Source organism: Phyllobates terribilis, unplaced genomic scaffold (assembly GCF_046119375.1).
Source record: "Phyllobates terribilis strain yellow unplaced genomic scaffold, ASM4611937v1 Scaffold_11__3_contigs__length_659146591, whole genome shotgun sequence".
Classification (NCBI taxonomy): Eukaryota; Metazoa; Chordata; class Amphibia; order Anura; family Dendrobatidae; genus Phyllobates; species Phyllobates terribilis.
This window is the reverse complement of record NW_027362771.1, coordinates 374,978,704-375,001,144: the sequence shown is the minus strand read 5'-3', so window position 1 is coordinate 375,001,144 and position 22,441 is coordinate 374,978,704. Positions and strand designations below refer to the sequence as shown.

At 40.2% G+C, this 22,441-nt stretch overlaps 1 protein-coding gene across 1 annotated transcript in view; it reads right to left on the bottom strand.

Moving 5' to 3' along the window:
- THSD4 (thrombospondin type 1 domain containing 4) overlaps positions 1-22,441 on the bottom strand; it is a 922,628-nt gene that overhangs the window by 844,966 nt on the left and 55,221 nt on the right. The window contains exons 2-3 of the mRNA XM_073652947.1: positions 5,124-5,247; positions 1,654-1,723 (exon numbers count right to left, since the gene is read on the bottom strand). Of these exons, the coding sequence (XP_073509048.1) occupies positions 1,654-1,723; positions 5,124-5,152 (99 nt within the window). The 5' untranslated portion in view covers positions 5,153-5,247. The remainder of the gene's footprint in view (positions 1-1,653; positions 1,724-5,123; positions 5,248-22,441) is intronic.

Below are 22,441 nucleotides of genomic sequence, written 5' to 3'. Positions count from 1 at the left end.
ACACTATAAATATCAGCCCACAGATGTTGGTTTTCCCCCAGCTGGTTATTAAAATCTCGGGGGACCCCACAACATTTTTCTTCGTTCATTTATTGAATTATTAGCTAAATACATGAACATTAAACTACACATGCACTGTACTAATTATATATGTCACTGACATCTTTCTATCTATCTAATCTATGTATATATCTATTCTATCTATTCTATTCTGATGGGTCACACTATGAATTTACTGTACTCGGCTGATGAATTTTCGGGTTTTCTAGGAGATGGGTGTGTAAAATTTGGACGGCAGATGCATGGACCGTTTGCCGTGTTATTTTTTTATCGCACCCATTGACTTGCATTGGCGATTCTCATATGATCTACACGGCAAAACGCAGCATGCTGCGATTTTTTTCTCAGTCCGATCTGAGAAAAAAATTGCAGATGAGCAGGGGACTCATAGATTAACATTGGTCAGAGTGCAATCCGATTTTTTTTATCAGATTGCACGCATACGTTTTTCTCACACATGAGTATGAGCCCTTAAAGAAGCACTCCTCCCATCAAAGTTTTTATCTTATTAATATAGTGCAATCATCATATTATATTGTACTGTGTGCTTACAATTGCTTATTTTGCCTTTCTACCCAGTTAATTCTTCTCTTTTCCATTTGGTCTGTGACATCTCGTGATTAAAAACAGACTAGCTGAATCCTTCTAAGCTCTATGTAGAAACAGGAAGTCTTTTTTCCCTGTATGAGTCATAAGTGACTGCAAAAGTCCCTGGCAGGGGTGATGATGGAGCAGGTGGGTCAGAAGTTGAAGAAGAGAAAGATTCATGCAGAGAAAAGAGACTTTTTGTTTCTACATAAAGCAGAGAAAAGAGAAGAATTAACTGGGTAGAAAGGCAAAATGAGCAATTGCAAGTGCACAGTGCTATATAATATGATGATTTCAATATATTAAGAGGATAAAACTTTGATGGGAGGAGGAGTGCTTCTTTAAGAATGAAGCAGTAGAGCAAATACATGACCAACGCTGCATTCACGTTTATGAAACTGAATGGGTAGGAGGACAAGTGAAATCAAGTTAGGCACATACTCGTGTGAAAAAGTGTTTTCCCCAAAATAGTAATTTATCCCCAACACATAAAATAGAGGAGAATTTGTTTGTGACTGGGGATCCCAGTGATTGGACATCCAGAGATCCACAAAATGAGGCTCTGCAGAGCCTTGTCTTGAAGAGAGTGGAAGGTGCACGTTTGATCTTCATTCCATTCATTGTCTATGGGACTGCTGGAAATAGCCAAGTACAGAGCTCAGCTATTTTCGGAAGTCCCACCGACAAGCATGCGCATCTTCACATTGCTGTACCTCCAAAAATATATAAAGACTTACAAAAAAGAGCTTATTTTTAACCAAATAAAATCTTTTGTTCAATTAGAAATCATTAACAACAGAACAAAATAAATGTCGTCACTTGATTTACTGACGCCCGTGTAGTCTCGGCTGTCCAAAGTTTAAATATGCAAGTTTAATCAATAAAGGATATCAGATGATTTTTCTCCAAATGGAAACAGATGAGTTAAAGGAAAGCTTTGTTCACCCTTGTTCTACCGCGGAGGCTGAAAATAACATTAGGAAGTGAAAAGTGGAGATTTCTTACCTTTCTGTGGTCAATTGACAGCTGTGAGAAAACCAGCTGAAATCCTAACAATACTATGGAGCTGACCAATCTGCAAAGAAAAACAGGCGGTAATGTAAAGATAACTTAATATTCACTCAGGCATTCCAGCCGCATAGCTAGTGATTACAGATGCCGCATTCTTTCATAATGACGTCTCCTTACACCGTACACACAAGTAAAAAGGGAAACATTTGCTTCATTAATTCAGAAAAACATAATCCTTTCCACAATGGGGTCATGTGGAGCTCAATGTACCTGTTGATAAACTGAGTGAGGTTTCCTTCTATTTCTGGCAGTGAAATATAGATGTGTTCAGTGGTGGAAAATACAGCGCAATGTAAACAATAGAGATAATAACAAGTTGTAAGAGGGGGTGCCTAACCCCATAGCATTTTTTACAAACTGCTTACAATGGTCTAAAATAACTAACTGTATTATTCACATTACCAATCTCTTGCCGCTCCCATTTGATTCTCCCCTGGTCCTCCACCAGACTCTGATCACATAACTCCAGCAATTAGTTGCAGGGGTCACTTGTGGAGTTCCACATCATGGGAGCACAGTAAGAAGAGATCGGCAGAACAAGGCACTTATATCCTCGTTAGGCCTCATTTATTTATTTATCCATGAAAAACACTGATGACACACTGACCAAACACTGATGACACCATTTTTTTTTTCCGCATATGTGAAAAATACTGAAGTGTGAATGAGGCCTTAGAATGGAGTGGCAGTGCTCTCTAATGTCTGCAATAAAATTACTGATTTTGTTTTTTAGATATTTGACAGCGCTTGTGGTTTACACCATTTTTTTTGCTTCCTATTGTGCCAGACACGGTTGTCCCAGTCAGGCAGGGGTCACTCCACATCGCGGGAGCACAGTAAACAAAGATAGGCAGAACAGAGCACTTATATCCCTGTTAGGCATTATTTATTTATTTATCTGTGAAAAACACTGATGACACACTGACGGAACACGGATCGAAAACACTGATGACATCGATGCCATTTTTTTTTGCATACGTGAAAAATACTGACGTGTGAATGAGGCCTTAGAATGCAGTGGCAGTGCTCTCTAATGTCTGCAATAAAATTACTGATTTTTTATTTTAGATATTTAACTGCGCTTGTGGTTTACACCATTTTTTTCTTGATATTGTGACAGTCAGTTTTTTTTTTTTTATTATGATTATTATTATTATTATTATTAAGTATTATTATTATAGTTGGACTTAGTGTGTTGTGCACATTCGCTTTTTTCTTTAGCTGTATTTTTGGACTATAAGACGCACTTTTTTCCTCCAAAAGTTTTGAGGAAAGTGGGGGGTGCATCTTATAGTCCGAATATATATAATATATATATATGCTATGGGTGGTGGGGGTTGTGGGGGGAGCGGCAGCGGCGGAGGATCGGGGCACAGGAGGCAGGGCTACAGCATCCTACACTGTGCCAGCTGCTAAAGAAAATGAATATTCACTGCTTCCCACGCCTATGGGTGTGGAAAGCAGTGAATATTCATTTTCCTTAATAGCGTGCACACTGTACCTGCAGCGCGGCTCCTGCAGTGTCTCGGCGGTCATGTGTGCCTGCTATTAAAGACCATGAATATTCACTACAAACCCAGGTCTTTAATCGCGGGCACACATGACCACCAAAACGCTGCAGGAGCCACGCTGCGGGTACAGTGTGCGTGCTATTAAGGTGAGTGAATGGTCCCTGCTCTCCACGTCCATAGTCCCAGCATGGGGAGCAGTGACAATTCCGGCAGAGCATCTCACAGTGTGAGGGCGCATGGCAGTGACGCCATGCGCAGCTCACACAGTGAGATCAGTGTCGGTAGCAGAGCAGGATGCAGCACTGGAGCAGAGAGGAGGTGAGTATAATTGTTTCTTTTTTTGTGTGCAGCGTGATGGTGTGCCTTGCATACCAAGATGGAGGGGTGCCAAGCATACCAGAAAGAGGGATGAGGGATGCCATGCATACCAGGAAGAGGGATGAGGAGGGCCATACATAACAAGAAGAGGGGTGAAGGGTGCCATGGCTACCAGGATGAGGGATAAGGGGTTCCATACATACCAGGAAGACGGATGAAGGATGCCATGCATACCAGGATGAGGGATAAGGGGGGCCATACATACCAGGAAGAGGGATGAAAGGTGCCATGCATACCAGGATGAGGGATGAAGGGTGCCATGCAAACCAGGATGAGGGATAAGGGGGGCCATACATACCAGGAAGAGGGATGAAAGGTGCCATGCATACCAGGATGAGGGATGAAGGGTGCCATGTATACCAAGATGAGGGATGAAGGGTGCCATGCATACCAGGAAGAGAGATGAGGGGGACCATACATACCAGGAAGAGGGATGAGGGGTGCCATGCATACCAAGATGAGGGGTGCCATGTACACCAGGATGTGGGGTACCATGCACACCAGGATGTGGGGTGCCATGCATACCAGGATGTGGGGTGCCATGCAAACTAGGATGTGGGGTGCCATACATAACAGGATGATGGGTGCCATGCATACCAGGATGACAGTTGAGGGGTGTCATGCATACTAGGATGACAGATGAGGGGTGCCATGCATACCAAGATGAGGGATTGGGGTGCCATGCATTCCAGGATGGGGATGAGGGGTGCCATGCATACCAGGATGGGGATAAGAGGTGTCATGCATATCAGGATGGCGATGACGGCCACATATAACAGAAAGGAGGGGGCCATATATACCAGGATGGGGGATATTAACAGAATTGGGGAACATTACCCCTATAACAGTGTCAGGAGCAGACCCCCTCCCCCATAACAGTGCATCTTGACCACATTTTTTGCTTACATTTTTTTTCTATTTTCCTACTAAAAACTAGGTGCGTGTTATGGTCCAGTCTTATAGTCCAAAAAATACGGTTTGAACTGCGATGATCATAAAATTGCAGATTTTTTTTTATTAAAGCGACTGTTATCATCAGCCTGAACTAGAACCCAGAGCTGCAGTCACAATCCGCAACCTCAGGCCTTACATCTGCCAATTTCTTCTTACTGTCTGAATAGCTGGACATTTCTGAAAATAGTTATATTTACACCAGGCACTATATGGTAAATGATAATAACAATTTGCTGAATCTAGCTTTGGTCCATATAAGTGATAGGATGTGACTCAGGATCAGTGTAAGATAAGTGAAGTATTTATATACATAGATACACACACTATATAACTAGGTCGATATAAATTCAGGAATTATGCTACAATACAATCTGAACTGATATTCCCACAAATTTCAGATTACACCAAACAAGGACAAAACTGTTGTAATCACATATGAGCATCTTTAACATGTTTTTTTGGAAAAGTGACATGGTAAATACATTAGAAGTCATGCATTGTGCCTCACAAAACAGAACTGCAAGGATCACAGGTCTCTAGCAACAATGATGAACAACTCACCGTAAAGATACAATCAAGCTGTCAACCATGTTCCTAGGAAATGAAGAATTGATGAAGCGTGAAAAAGCTTCCTGAAGGATGATAGCGCGGCCTTGATCTACTGATAATGACAACAAATTCCAACCTGAAAAAGAAAAACACATGTAGAATATTAATTTTACAGAAATCAATCAAGTGCTCAGTTCCCCTGAAACTATGCTCAAAAAGAAATTAAAATGCAATTGTTGGATTCTTACCACTAACAGCTCAACCCAAATAATCAAAGTAGTGTAATTAAATTACATAGAAAGAAAAGAATATGTATTCTGCCTAAGAAGCACTAATAAGCAACAGGGTTTTTTTTTTTAAATTAGTTGCACTATCAGGGTTTGTTCACACATTGCATTTTATTTCTTTGCGTTTTTGACAAGGAAAAAAACACATTCTTTTACAGTACCATAAAAGTGAATGAGATTTCTGAAATCTGGAGTACATGCTGCTTATTTTTTCTTTGCAAATTTGAACCATCAAAGCATCAAATCTGCGGCATGTTCATTCTTTTAGCGTTTTTGTAGTGTTATTCATCCATTCAAATGTATGAAGAGAAAAAAATGCAAGTAAAAACGGGTCAAAAATATGTTTTTTTTATGCATTCGTTTTTCCTTCCAATACTCTGGGTTTTGCTGAAGAAACATCTGCTGCAAATGCTTGTGCACATAACCACTGTTTTTTTTTTCCATGCGTTTTTTTTAGTTCGGCAAAAACGCTACCAGTACCACGAAAGTAAATGAGATCTCAAAAATCTCATTCCCACGTTGTGGTTTTTATTTTTTTCATTGAACTTTACCTACTATGTGGGATTGAAAATTCTTTGTTTAAAAACCATCTATGCCAGAAAATAGTGGTCCATTGAGTAATATGCCCCCAAAGTTGTCTTATGTGGGAGGGTAGCTCGGTAAAAAAGGCACAAGAAGGACATTTACTACTTACAAATTACATAATAAAATTCAGGACATTAAAGTCTCGCACAGGAAGACTTGGAAATTACCCCAAAACAGTCAAGGCAAAAGAGAGATGTAGTAGACTGCATTTAGGTGTCAGTCTCCAGTAGGAATACATTCCAAAAAAATGATGCTCGACAGAGAACACGTTTGCTCTGTCGGCACCATTAGGGTATGTGCCCACGTAGCGTTTTACAAGCGTATTTGATGCGGAATTTCCGCAGCGGAAACGCTTGTAAAACGCTTGTCAATCCGCACCCCATGGTCCCCAATGAGAATCCGCAAGTTCTATGCCCATGCTGCGGATTTTTCCGCAGCGTTTTTGATGCGCACAAAAATCTGCAGCATGTCAATTAATTTTGCGTTTCCGCATGCGGAATTGCCTTTGCAATGCAATAAAAAACGCAAGGCAATTCCGCATGTGCAAAAAGCGCGAAATACGCGCGAAAAACGCATGTGAAATTCCGCATGCGTTTTTCCGGGAAAGGACATGCGGAAATGAAGTGCAAATTTTCTGCTTCATTTCCGCAACGTGGGCACATAGCCTTACAGTCTATGACCCCATCGACGCATACGCCTGAATCCCGTTTTGTGGGTGGTTCGGACGCAAGCCTCAACGGGGCCAATGAATGGGTGCCTGAACGCAAGGTGAAAGCACCCAAACTGATTTGCTGACTTAATGGCTATGTACAAATTCACAAAGAAAGTTTTAATTAATTTCCTAAATGCAAAATTAAGCCACTTTCGAAATAGTCTTCATTAAAAAAAATTTGCATTTTGCCGCTGAAGAGTGTCTACAAGTCCTTTATCTAGCTGAGTGATCCTCAAAATTGAGAGCTCCTGCTGCTTGCTCCGCTCTCCACCCTTCCCTTCTCTTAGTGTTAGAGATTGCAACAGGAAAGGGGAGAAGGTTGTCCTCAGAGCTATAGTAGAATAGGGAGAAAACGTGTAAATCACAGGGAGGGCAGAGAAAAGTCTGTAGGTAATGAGGAAAGCACATAAAGAGGAAATAAAAGTATATGAGGTACCAAAGACAGCAGCAGACTGCCAATATTAATGGAAAGGACAATCCCAGAAGGGAAAAATCTGAAACTTGGAACAGGCTGCAAACTGCATATCAGGGAGTCTGACAATGAATGAAGGAATGAAGATTGAAATTTAAAGCAATTTTATTAAATAAAGGTAACCACTAACAAATGTAAAAATCTTTTTTTTTTCATGTCAAAGATGATAGTCTTTAAAGCACCACTCCACTGGTGCCACTAATCTAAGTATCTTGACCCTAGTCTTAAACTTACCAGCTGCTGTCTTCAGGTCTTACCAGCGCCACTCCGGTCCTGACACATCATCTTGAGACTGTAATTTCTGACTAACCATAAGTGAGTGGTAACGGTCACAATGTCAGAATTCCTGTTGTCCTTCTACAGTTTGACCACGAGTGGCTGCTATTTTGTTCACCTTAATAATTGTGCTGCAATCCCACACCTTACCACTGAATGTTGTTGTTGTGTTCTGCAATTGCCCTTTACTAAGATGGCAGATTCTGAACCTGTGGGATCCATCTTCTTTCCTGTTTGGGATTACTTAAAGCCGCATGGAACTCTAACTCATTGCTTGAGTATTGTGTATAGCTGTTAGCCTAGTTCCAGTCGCCAGCTCCTGAACATTCTTACCCAGACTGTTCTCACCTATCTTTGGATTGTTTTCTACAACTCATTTTGCTAATTTCAAGAACTTTTACTAGCGCTTGCTGTTCCTGCATATGCTTCTTCGGCCAATGGTTTCCAGCAGTACTACGCCAGTGTCGAAACAGGATACTCAAGCCTTCATCATGGATGCTGCCAAGGGAAATTTGGAGGTTCGTGTAAATAAGATGAACTGTTTGTTTACCAACATCTACGCAGATATGCAAAGACTAAAAACAAAATACACGGCATTTGAAACTCAGACATCTCATAACGTTCAAATTTTTGGACAAGCTACACAGGATCTACAGAATAGTGTGCAAGATCTAAGCAATAAGATTGCACTGCTGTCTAAACAGATCCTTCAATTACAAAATCAACATATTGCTCCAGCCCATCCACCCACCCTTCCACCTTTCAGGTTTTGTGGAGACCTTGACAAACTTTGTGGATTCATCAACCAGTGCATATTGTACTTTGGTGCACACCCTGCTCACTTCCATACTGACAGATCAAAAGTATTGTGTATCATTATGCTACTGACACATAAAGCTTTGGCTCGAGCCAGCCTCCTTATTAAAACTCATGATGATCGACTTAATGATCTGGAGGCTTTCCTAGCAGCCATGAGCCAGGTGTTTTATGACCCTAATCATTGTGCAACAGCTTCAGCTACACCGATGGCGCTACATCAGGGTAAATGCTCTATTACAGAGTACACCACAGAATTCAGATGGTGGGTGATTTGTACCGAATGGAATAATGCTGCAAAATTATCTTTTTTTAAGAACAGACTCTCCAGCGAACTCAAAGATGAACTAGCCCAGACCGATGCTGCCACAAATTTGGATGACTTCATTCCCATTGTATTAATATAGACAACCGATTATCAGAGAGATTGGAAAAGTGGAATTCAAACTGGTCCCGCAATAGTAATCGTTATCTGTAAGTCATAGGAAACCTTGCGGTAACCTGGTATTCAGCTCACCCATGGATCGAGGATCTCCTCTGCAGGGATAGTCTTGTAGTATAGCCAGGAACAATGAAGAGAAAAGGAAGATATGCGATTACTCTATGTCTGGAGTTTTTATGAATTCGCAATAAAGAAGAATTTTTTATGAGGACCCAGTGCTGGATGTATCTTCCTTTTCTCAGTAATAGTTATCCATCTGTTTCAACCTCCATTCCCAGAGACTTTGAGATAAAGAGTCCTCACATATCTGAAGTTGAATCCATGCAGGTCAACAGCCTGTTAAAACGTGAAAGTGCTAAGAGAAAAGAACGGATACTTGGGGAAAATCAGTGTTTTATTGTGGTTTACTTTTTTATTTTTTTTATTGTGCTTTATCTTTATTGTGGTTATTTATTTAGTGTTTTATTTTACTGATTCTTCGTCGGAAAAGTTGGGATCCGCTACCACTACCACTGTAGTCGAGAAGGACAATTGACGTGAAAGTGGTCAGTCTTGACTGACCACTTTCACGTCAATTGTCCTTCTCGACTACAGTGGTAGTGGTAGTGGATCCCAACTTTTCCGAAGAATTAGTCGTGTCTAAACCAGCGCACCTAGTGAATGCTGTCATCCATTCAATTTATTCTATTGCACCCAACATTAAAAAAGAAAACAAGGACTCTCACTGCTTCATTTCTATCAAGTTTCAAGTTGATTCTCAATGGATTTCCAGATCTGCCATGGTTGATTCAGGAGCAAACGGAAAATTTATGGACATCTGTTTTGCAAAGGAACATTGGGTAAAAATTCAAAACAGACTTTCATCTATGATCATGGAAACTGTTGATGGATCTCCTCTAAATTTGGGACCAGTGAATCAAGAGACTGAACACCTAGAATAGTTACAGAACCTAATTACCATGAGGTTTTATCCATCCTACTAATCTCATTTCCACATTTTCCAATAATCCTGGGGTTGCTATGGCTACAGACTCAAAATCCCACAATCAATTGGGAAACGAAAAAAGTGTCTTTTCCATCTACTGTACACTTCTCATAGGCTTCACCAAATGAAGAGGTTGTAGCGGATTCTTAACAATCTTCTAAACTACCATTCCTTATGTATAAGGAATTTGATTATGTATGTGAAAAGAAAACCGCCGACAAACTCCCTCCTCATCGGCCATATGATTTTCCAATTGATCTATTGCCTGGAGCAGCAATACCCTTTGGAAGCATTTACCCACTGGCAGAGCAGGAATTAAAAACACTCAAGGAATACATCGATGAAAATTTAGCTAAAGGGTTTATTCGCCTATCTTCATCACCAGCAGGTGCGCCTTTATTTTGTTAAAAAGAAAGACTGTTCCTGAAGGCCTTGCGTTCATTACAGAGAATTGAATAAAATTACTGTAAAGAATCGTTACCCTCTACCTTTGATCCCTGAATTGCTGGACAGAGTTTGTCATGCAAAGTTGTTCACAAAACTGGATCTTCGAGGGGCATACAACTTGGTTCGTGTTAGACCAGGTGATGAATGGAAAACGGCATTCAGATCACGTTATGGACACTGAGTAGTCATGTCGTTTGGACTATGCAATGCTCCTGCAACGTTTTAGCATTTCGTTAATGACATTTTCAGAGACTTGCTTGATCAATTTGTAGTCATTTATCTAGATGATATACTAATCCTTTTTAATTCTGCAGAAGAGCATCAGAATCATGTGAAAACTGTGCTAGAGAGTCTAAGAACCAATCATCTTTATATTAAGCTAGAAAAATGTGAATTCCATCAAACAGAGATCCAGTTCTTGGGCTATATAATCTCTACTCAAGGATTGCAAATGGACTCTAGCAAGATTCAAGGTATCACTGAGTGGCCAATGCCAAAAAAACATGAAAGAAGTCCAACAATTTGTGGGCTTTGCCAATTTTTACAGACGTTTCATTAAGAATTTTTCAGGTATAATTGCACCAATCACCGAATTAACAAAGAAAGGCATATCGCTTGTGTGGTCACCTCAAGCACAAGATGTTTTTTCTTGCCTGAAGAAGAAGTTCACCACAGCTCCTAAATTAATTCATCCCAATTCTGAACATGCCTTTATTGTAGAAGTGGATGCTTCAGATGGTGCAGTAGGGGCCATTCTATCACAAAGAACAGAAACAAAAGATTTGCTACATCCTTGTGCTTACTTCTCCAGAAGTCTGACCGTGTCAAAGAAAAATTATGATATGAGGAACAAAGAGTTCTTAGCCGTCATTGCTGCTTTCAAGGAATGGAGACATCATCTAGAAGGAGCAGCTCAAATTGTTGTTCTAATTGACCATCATGGCCTTGAATTTATCAGGTCTGCCAAATGTTTGTCCCCCCACCAACCTCGATGGAGTCTCTTTCTCAACCAATTAAACTTTGTTATCTCTTACAGACCTGGCTCCCGTAATGTTAAGGCTGATGCTTTATCTGGGATCTTCTCCAAAGATCCTTCTACAGCAGCACCACTAACAACTATTCTGCCTGAGTCCAACTTCCTGGGGGTGATCCATAACAAATACTTGCTGGAAGATATAAGGGAAGCATACGAGACAGACCCAATTCTTCTGCATCCACCAGATGATATATCCCTTACCTTTCAAAATAAAGTATGGACTCAATCATTGCATCTATGTTCCAGAAACTGTGAGCCTTAAAAAAGGTTTTCCCACGAACAAAAGTTCATTTTAGTAAATAAATCTTGGAATAATAATAATCTCCACAATTGGATGTGTTTAAATAAAATGTTCCTGTGCTGAGATAATCTTATAAATGTGCCCCTGCTGTGTACTGTGTAATGGCTGTGTCTTACCGAGCAGTAACATGGTCTGATCATACCACAGCTCTTGGGCAGGGGAGGAAGCAAAAGAAAGTACAGACATTACAGCAGGGAATCACAGCTGATTCTGTGAGGTAAAACATTTCCCTGCCAGTTTTTAAATAATGTTTTACTTCAAAAGAAAGAATCAGCTGTGATCCCCTGCTGTAATGTCTGTATAGTCCTTTGCTTCCTTCCCTGCCCAGGAGATGTGCTACGTTCAGACCATGTTCCTGCACGGTCAGACACAGCCATTACACAGTACACAGCAGGGGAACATTCATAAGATTATCTCAGCACAGGAACATTTTATTTAAACACATCCAATTGTGGAGACTGTTATTATTCCAAGGTCTGTTGATTAAAATGAACTTTTGTTCGTGGAAAACCCCTTTAAAGTATTAAAACTAATCCATGACTCCAAGTTAGCAGGACACAAAAGAATGAAAAAAACACAAGCATTTCTGTCTCGTGTCTTTTGGTGCCCCAATTGCCAAAAGGATGTTAAACAATATGTATCTTCCTGTAGCACCTGTGCCATGAATAAAACTCCCCGCACATCACCAATGGGATTATTGCAGCCTCTGAAAATTCTATCTCGTCCTTGGGGCTCTATATCTATGGACTTTATTGTGGAACTATCACTTTCAAAGGGAAAGAGTTCAATCCTAGTAGTGATGGACCGACTCATCAAAGCAGCTCATTTTGTCCCCTGCACTGCTAAAAAGACTGCTAATCTTGTAATTCAAAATGTGTGTGGTCTTCATGGGGTTACAGACTAAGTCATCTCTGATCGTGGAACAAAATTTACATCGAGATTCTAGGAGAATTTTTGTTCAGCATTGGATACTGATGTCAGATTATCTTCTGCATTCCATCCCCAATTTAAAAAAGTTGTCCCGTATTTTATATTACCCCCCCAAAGTATCCCCCCGGGGCCCCTAGGGATTTTTGTAATTAACTTACGTTGCATATACTGCCTGTGAGCGGCGCTATCCTTGGCCACTTACAGGCATGACATGACCCCGGGCTGATGTCACAACAAGTGAGGCGTGACTCAACGCTGGGGTCCCCACGGTGGCTGCTGGGTTGTGGGCAGGGGTTACCCCCCGCGTCACACCCAACATCCACCACGCGCTTTCCCAATGAATGGGGAGAGGCAGAGCGCGCGGTGGATGCCGGGTGTGACGCGGGGTGGTAAACCCGCCCACAGCCTGGCATCCACCGTGGAAAGCAGAAGACAGAGACCCACGGCGGCTGCCAGCACTTGTGACGTTAGCGGATGTCTGAGCCGGCAGCAGCTGGAGGTCACGTGATGCCTGTGAGCGGCCAGTGATAGCGCCGCTCACAGGCAGTATCTGCAACGTAAGCTAATTACAAAAATCCTTAGTGGCCCCAGGGGGATACATTGGGGGGTAATATAAACTACTGGACAACCCCTTTAATGGGAAGACTGAATGCACAAACCAAACCTTACAGCAATATCTCAGATGCTATACTTGTCATCTCCAGAATGACTGGGTTGATTTGCTTCCTATGGCAGAATTTTCATACAATTCTCAAAATGATTTGACCAAATAAACACCATTCTTCGCAACTTCTGGGTATCATCCAAGTATCGTTCCTAATTTTCCAAGAGAAACGCCTATCCCTGCTGTCACGACAGAATACAATCCCTGCAACAAAATCTGGAAATACTAAAAGACACTTTTAGAATTGCCCAAGAGAAATATAAGGAAGCAACAGATAAATCTTGCAGACTTTCTCCAAGCTTCCAAGTGGGTGATGAAGTATGGCTTTCCACCAAGAATTTGAAACTCTTACCAAAACTGGGTCAAAAATGTATTGGTCCTTTTAAAATAATTGGACAAGTTTTATCAGTAGCTTTTCGCCTTCAACTGCCCAGAACAATGAAGATACATCCAGTGTTTCATGTCTCCTTATTAAAGCCATTTGTTCCAAATCCCTTTCCAAGATGTCGGCTACCTCCTCCTGATCCTATTGAAGTGGATGGGCAAGAACATTACACAATTGAAAAGGTCCTGGATTCCAGAATATTCAGAAACAAGTTGCAGTACTTAATAAAGTGGCAAGGGTACGACCCTGAAGATAACTTCTGGGAAATTGTAGAAAATATCAATGCTCCTCGACTGCTTAAAGAGTTTCAACAAAAATATCCACATAAACCAAGCCAAGCATAGTCCGGAGGCTGCTGTTGAAAGGGGGGAGAAATGGCAGAATTCCTCTAGTCCTTCTACAGTTTGACCACTAGTGACTGCTATTGTTCACCTTAATAATTGTGCTGCAATCCCACTCCTTACCACTGGAGGCTGCTGTTATGTTCTGCAATTGCCCTTTACTAAGATGGCAGATTCTGAACCTGTGGGATGTTTCCTGTTTGGGCCTACTTAAAGACGCATGGATCTTTAACTCATTGCTTGAGTATTGTGCATAGCTGTTAGCCTAGTTCCAGTCTCCAGCTCCTGAACATTCTTACCCAGACTGTTCTCACCTCTCTACGGATTGTTTCCTACAACTCCGTTTGCTAACTCTAAGAACTTCTACTACCGCTTGCTGTTCCTGCTCATGCTCCTTCGTCCGCTGGTTTACAGCAGTACTACGCCAGTATCGTAACACACAAGCTCTCGAAGTAAGTCTACGAGAGCCTCGTTCTGGCCTCATTCTGGCTCTCATAGACTAATATTGAGTTGTGACTTCCAGATCGGCCAGCAAACACTGGACCAATACGACAGGTCACAATCTGGTCGAGACCAAGTGGAGCGGTGCTGGTAAAAGATTAATAGCACTTCTCCAGGTCTGCAATATAAAAACTGATGGAGTGGTGCTTTAAATAACCTATGGGTCTGATTCATTTTTGCATTTGTACCCTTATTCTTAATTTTTAAATTCTATTTTATATGTGTTTGTCTGTTTGTTAGTTTATGTTTGTCGTTACAGGTGGAGTTTGGGCTTCCACATGTTGTAGTGATTTAATGTACGTCTGAAATTTATGGGCATATTTAGCGACATTTTAGTATACCTTGAGGCTTTTTGATTAAAAAAAAGGTGAAATAAAATTAGAAGCAAAAAATAAAAGATAATTTTTTCTTTTGTGCAAAATTCATCAACCACATGTGCCACTTTGAAGATTTTAGGCAAAAATATCATTGAATACTATGACAAAAAAAATTATTTGAAAAAGAAACGCAAATGATGAACCTGGCCTTATGTTTTGTTGTGATAAGTGAAATTTCATTCGTCTGACAATCAACTATCCCTGAAGATAGAAATCTCATGTGCAATTTATCACCAGGTTGTCACATGGAGCTGAAAATATGTCACAAAAAATCTGGTCTGGAAAAGGGGGCGGTGTTCTCAAAGCAGTCTTTTGGATTGGCTCATGCTAGATAATAAATTTGGTGCATCTTTAGACAACAGTCAGATTTTGTACTCCACTAGCATACCGAAGTGAAATTGTACACAAATGTTAATTAACATCATGGGTGCGATTCATCATTTGCATATTTATTTTTGAAGTCACTTTTTTCTATCTTGAGGCATTGATGCTTTTTTGTACCAAAGTCTTCAAAGTAGCGCACATGGTTCATGATTTTTGCAAAAATAAAAAATGCTCTTTAATTTTATCTTTAACCTTTTTTATGCCTTTACACAGCAAAATAAAAAATCACATGTTCCATAAAAATGTTGCACACAACTCTAGCATTTGCCCAAAAAAATATCTCTGGGGGGCACTTGAGTACATTTACACAAAAATGTAGAGACTTTTTAAAAAGTGGCAAACCTCTAAAGAACAAAAGACGACCACAATGGCAAACAAAAGAAAGACACAAAAAACACAAAGCGAAAATAGATTTTACAAAAAGAGCAAAAGAAGAATTTGGCGCAAATGGAAAACAGGCTTAAAGCACCAAAAAGTAGACTAAAAACAGGACAAAAGCAATAATGAATTTAGGGGCTATGGCCCCTCTTCATCTTTGCCATTGTGACTGTTTTGTATCTAGTTTTGCACCCTTTTTTGTTAGCACCCAATTCATTATTCTATGTGCACCTGTTCTAAGTTAATTCTATACGTGCTCGCCTGTGTTTTTTTTTCCGCTTTGTGGACGGAGTCTAGCAATTCCAGATGTTTTAGCCTGATTCATTAATTGTGGCTTTTTAAAAAGTTGAAAAATTCCATCCCTGTGTAATTTTGAGTGTGCCAACATTTTGGTTCAATTTTTGTCACTTTTGATGACAATGAGTCATCCTGTCACCAAGAGTTGCGAAAACAGTTCAAGAAAGGACGAAACCCCCTTTTTACTTTGCGCCAAATTCACGAATCGCGTGCGCCATTTTGATGAACTTGGCGCCAAATACTGCAACTAATACCACAAGTCAAAAACAGAGAGTGACTTAAAAAACATGATGAATCAGTGCCTATGTTTTAATTAATCATTAATTATTTAAATGGAGAATACTACTTAATTTGCTAGAGACATAACTGAAAACCATTTGGTTGTTACAACATCTAAAGTGTCACTAATAACATCTACAATAGTGCCTAGTTATTGGGCACAGTTGGGAAGGTAGATTTGGTAGAAGGAATCATAGGCCACAGAGTTCTTCCTCTAGCAGTAAAAAAATAAATAATTGAAATTCATTAAATACAGGTGCTTCTCACAAATTTAGAATATCATCAAAAAGTTAATTTATTTTAGTTCTTCAATACAAAAAGTGAAACGCATATTATATAGAGTCATTACAAACAGAGTGATCTATTTCAAGTGTTTATTTCTGTTAATAATGATGATTTTGGCTTACAGCCAATGAAAACACAAAACTCACTATCTCAGGAAATTAAAATTAACAAAAAACACCTGTAAAGGCTTCCTAAGCGTTTAAAAAGGTCCCTTAGTCTATTTCAGTAGGCTCCACAATCATGGGGAAGACTGCTGACTTGACAGATGTCCAGAAGGCAGTCATTGAAACTAAGTAACTGCAAAGTAAATTTGGCATTTCATTTGGAAATCAAGGTCCCAGAGTCTAGAGGAAGAATGGAGAGGCACACAACCCAAGCTGCTTGGGTCTAGTGTGAAGTTTCTACAATCAGTGATGGTTTGGGGAGCCATGTCATCTGCTGGTGTAGTTCCACTGTGTTTTATCAAGACCAAAGTCAGCGCAGCCGTCACAAAAGTCATTATCTCAGTAAATTAGAATAATTAACAAAAAACACCTACAAAGGCTTCCTACGCGTTTAAAAAGGTCCCTTGGTCTGTTTCAGAAAGCTCCACAATCACGGGGAAGACTGCTGACTTGACAGATGTCCAGAAGGCAGTCATTGACACACTCAACACACAGGGAGAGTAAGCCACAAAAGGTCATTGCTAAAGAAGCTGGCTGCTCACAGCATGCTGTATCCAAGCATATTAATGGAAAGTTGAGTGGAAGGAAAAAGTGTGGTAGAAAAAGGTGCACAAGCAACCGGAAAAAACACAGCCTTGAAAGGATTGTTAAGAAAAGGCCATTCAAAAATTTGGGGGAGATTCACATGGAGTGGACTGCTGCTGGAGTCATTGCTTCAAGAGCCACCACACACAGACGTATCCAGGATATGGGATACAAGTGTCGCATTCCTTGTGTCAAGACACTCATGACTAATAGACAACGCCAAAAGCGGCTTACCTGGGCCAAGGAGAAAAACACCTGGACTGTTGCTCAGTGGTCCAAGGTGTTATTTTCAGATGAAAGTAAATTTTGCATTTCATTTGGAAATCAAGGTCTTAAGAGTCTGGAGGAAGAGTGGAGAGGCACACAATCCAAGCTGCTTGAGGTCTAGTGTGAAGTTTTCACAATCAGTGATGGTTTGGGGAGCCATGTCATCTGCTGGTGTAGGTCCACTGTGTTTTATGAAGACTTAAGTCAGCACAGCAGTCTACCAGGAAATTTTAGAGCACTTCATGCTTCCCTCTGCCGACAAGCTCTTTGGAGATGGAAATTTCATTCTCCAGCAGGACTTGCCACCTGTCCACACTGCCAAAAGTACCAATACCTGGTTTAAAAACAACAGTATCACTGTGCTTGATTGACCAGCAAACTCGCTTGACCTTAACCCCATAGAGAATCTATGGGGTATTGTCAAGAGGAAGATGAGAGACACCAGACCCAACAATGCAGATGAGTTGAAGGCTGCTATCAAAGCAACCTGGGCTTCCATAACACCTCAGCAGTGCCACAGGCTGATCGCCTCCATGCCACACCGCATTAATGCAGTAATTGATGCAAAAGGAGCCTCGACCAGGTATTGTGTGCATTTAATGAACATACATTTCAGTAGGCCAACATTTCGGATTTTAAAAACATTTTTCAACCTGTTGTTATAAAGTATTCTAATTTACTGAGATAATGACTTTTGTGTCTTCATTGGCTGTAAGCCATAATCATCAGCATTAACAGAAATAAACACTGGAAATAGATCACTCTGTTTGTAAGGACTCTATATAATATATACGTTTCACTGTTTATATTGAAGAACTGAAATAAATTAACTTTTTGATGATATTCTAATTTTGTGAGAAGCACCTGTATTTAGATAAATCTTTAATTTTGCCGTGGACTTCTTCTACAGCACATATGTGAAACTCAGGCCCGGGGGCCAAATCCTGGATGCCGATACAGTTGAAAGCAATGGTAGAGGAGGGGGCATCAGCTGATGATCATTAACCCTTTGCGTCTGATGTTTCAGTGCAGACGGCACGATGACGTCATTAGAATGCGCCCACTGTGCCGATCAGTGAAGAATTTTATAGCACTCGCTGCTGAGACCGGAGCAGTGGGGTGAACAAGGATAGGTGATTTTTTTAATTATTTTTTTTAATGTGGGGCCCATTATTCTGTATGGAGACAATGCAGGGCCCTGTTATACTGTATGGAGGACTATGTGGGGTCATTATACTGTATGGAGTACTATATGGAGCCCATTATACTGTATGGAGTATATGCATATACATACATATGGTTCCTAACTATGACGATACAGGGAGGAAGTGGGGAGAGCACCTTAGTGTTGCGCACGTCGGAGGTCACTGGAGCGAAAGTCATAGTGACTCGCCGGCGCTTGTGCACAAGATTACTGCTGTACACAACATAGCCGGGAGCAAAAAAGTGCACCTTGTAGAGATTTGGACGCCGAAACTGCATGTCACAGGGCACTGTGAGGTGCAGGCTGAGGGGGGAAATATTGTAATTCACAAAGTAGGCGTGGAGTTCTTGTGGGCCCAGGGCCTGCAAGAATCAGAGATCTGAAAGAATAAAAAGACATTTCACAGCAACCAGACCTCTAATATGAGGCATACAGGTAGGTATCTATTTACATTTCTATCACCTGTATGTCCATATTAGAGGTCAGATAAGTGCCAGGGGGTGACAGATTCCCTTTAAAAAGACCCAAAACGTTGCCAGACTTATCGTATAATATTTCTGTTACTTTGCTGATACAAAAGGCTTTTGTAACTACATTGTCCGATTAAGGATAAAACATAAGACAATCCTGATTTATAGGTTTTCAGAAAAGAAAGGGGCCATAGGTTTCTTCTACATAAAGATGAGAGTTTATAGACAGTCCTTATGCACCATGCTCCTTTTTAATTTGGATAATGGATTTTGCATATGAAAACACTGTAGAGGCGATGTGGCTGTGAGATGAAATGTCATTGGATTAATCATCCTGGTTAGCCATTGTGATGAGAGCAATGTTAGTCTTTTATCTATACACTGGGGCCCTCAGCAATAAGCTTGTGTAATAAAAAAAGCTTTTTATTGACTAGTGAATGAGAGCAGCGAAGCTTTATTCCAGTTTAATTACTATTCGTGGAAAACTAGGAAAGCTGGACATTTATATCACTTAGGGTGAAAATCCTTTAAGCTATTTCAGTAAATATAATAGAATAACTTTTTATTTAATAAACCAATGTTAACAACAGATAGGCACATGTACCAAAAAAAGAGCCATAACCCAATGTGTACAACTTTCTGCTAAAAACTAATAATTGATGTTCCAGGGGATGAAGATACTGATGCAAACCCTGTGATAAGCAGTTTTCCAACTGATCCACAATTCCTATTTTTCTCTTTTGGGAGTGTCCCACATATAGCCAAGATTTGAGGTCTGTGTATACGCTATCCCTCGCTACTCCTGAAATCTGTGCACTGCTTTCAACACAGTCCCTCCTGCTATCTCTAACACTGAGAGAAAAGAGGGGAAGAGCAAAGAGAGCAATCAGAGCCCGCAGTAGCAGGAATGCTGATAGATTTGTAACATTTTTACAAAAGCACTTAGCTAGTTATAGGACATACAGACATTCTGCAGCTTTAAAATGGTAAAAAAATAATGCAGAGATATTTAAAAAGTTGCTTAACTTTACATTTGGAAGCAAATTAAGAATTAAAAAAATTCTGCGCTAAGGGGTACATAGGGTTTAAGCAGTCGTAACAAAAGTAGAACTGAGAACCCAATATGCTAATGGTAATTACAAGCTGAATTTGCAGAAAATGAGTAGTAAGGTTTTATTCTCAGAGGTGACTAAAATGAAAGGATATAGAGGAGAGTCCAGAATTTTAGTTGGCTCCATAATAACATTTCCCTGTCAGATACATTATAAGTATAGGAAGTCAAATGACATCTATGAATTCAAAAAGTCATAAAGGGCATTTTGATTGGCACAAAAAAATATAGACTTGAGATACTTCAAATTACTATTAAAGGCCTTAGGATAGCAACGTCCAATAATAATCGGCCTTGCAAAACATTATATGCACTCAGGCTTTCCAAATGTACTACATCCAGAGACATTACTAGTTTTCACCAGCTAATGCCAACAAAGCAAAGCATCACTTTCTTCATTGTAAACTGAACACTGTTTAGCAAGTCATTATGTGGGCACAGAATGACTGAGACCAAACATGGCATGCTGGGCACTGCTTGGCTCTTTGTTTAACCCCTTCACAACTGGGCGATTTTCCCTTTTTGTTTTTTCTTCCCCTTCCAAGAGGTATAACTTTTTTATTTCCCCATCCACATAGCCATATGAGGGCTTTTTTCACAGGACAAGTTGTACTTTTGAATGACACCATTCACACCATTCATTTTATCATGTGATGCACTGGAAAGCAGGAAAAAAATTCCAAGTGCATTGAAAATGCAAAAAAAGTTCAATTTCACAATTTGCTTTTATTTACCATATTCACTATACAGTAAAACTGACCTGTGATTCTCCAGGTGAGTACAAGTATGCAGATATCAAATATGCATAATTTTATTTTATTTAAATGGTGAAAAAAATTGAGAAAGCTGGAAAAAAAAAAAAATTACTTTTCTCGTCATTTTGCGGGACCCAAAACATTTTCATTTATCAGGATATGGGGCTGTGTGAGGGCTTACTTTTTGAACCCTGAGAGGACGTTTTTACTGATTTAGGGTAGATATGATGTTGTTATTGCCTCTTATTACATTTTATTGCAATGTTGCGGCGGTAAAAAAAAAAAAAGTAGTTCTGGTGTTTCGATTTTTTTCTTGTTACAACATTTACCAATCGGTTTAATTTACCTTATATTTTGATAGGTCGGGCTTTTACAAACGCAGCGATAGCAAATATGTGTATATTTTATTTAATTGTTTTATTTTTAATAGGGCAAAAGGAGGGTGATTTGAACTTGTGTTTTTTTTAATATTTTTTTAAAAGTTTTTTTTAACTCTTTAATGTACAGTATGTAATAGTCTCCTTAGGGGACGTTAAGCTGAAAACGTCTTATCGCTTGTGCTATGTATAGCTAAAATTACGATCTCGTATGAACGCCAGCTAAAAGCTGGCTTTCACAAGAGGATCGTAATGACAGGCATGGGGAGTCAGCCGCAGATCCCTGGCTGTCATGGCAACCCATCGGGGCCCCGCAATCACGGTGCCGATGGGCTGGTGGAATGATGCGACCCCTGACGACGCGTGTTAAATGCCGCTGTCAGAGACTGACTACGGCATTTAACAGGTCAACAGCCGTGGGTGGAACACAGCTGTTAAAGGCACATGAATCAGCCATCACCTGCTGGGAAATGCGGGCTCATGGGGTTACGACAATATATAACTGGAGTTGCTGTATGTAATGTATGACAAAAACTGTGGACTGCACAATATTATCTAGGTAATGTATGACAGTACATACATACATACATATATAAAAATGGTAATTTTCAAGAGCCAACTTTTGAAAAAAAATGTTATATGTTTTTAGTCTCTTGGAAACTTAAGACTTATATATTCAATTGGTTCTGCACTATTTTAATGTGCTAAAAGCAGTTTCTGGATGTAAAGAATAGAGCAAGCAGTATTCCTGCAGCTCATATTTGACATGTACATGTGACAAAGTAGCCATCTATTCACATTCTAGGGGCTGTGTTTGAAACATAATAGTTCAGTTTCATGAATGTGTTTACGCCAGTTTTCTGGTGAAAAACACTTTCAAATGATGAAACGCTGTTGAGCAATTCGAAAGTTGCGCAAAAATTTAGCAACTTTTGGATTTTTCATGCCAGTCCATGCCTGCTCCCCCAAAATGGATGGAGCATGGATGGGACGGAGCGTGGCTAAGCCCACCTGTCTAATTTATGAAAAGTTAAGCCACTTTCCTGGTGTAACTTATGCCAGAAATGTACTTTAGTCTCTAACTGGAATAACATTTCTGCGGGAGGTTCATGGTATGATGCGCCTAATTCATTAAGTGGTGTGCAGCTCTTATGAATTAGGCGCATCTTTCTCCAGCAGCCCCGTTCATTAAGACTGGCATGCACAATATATTTATT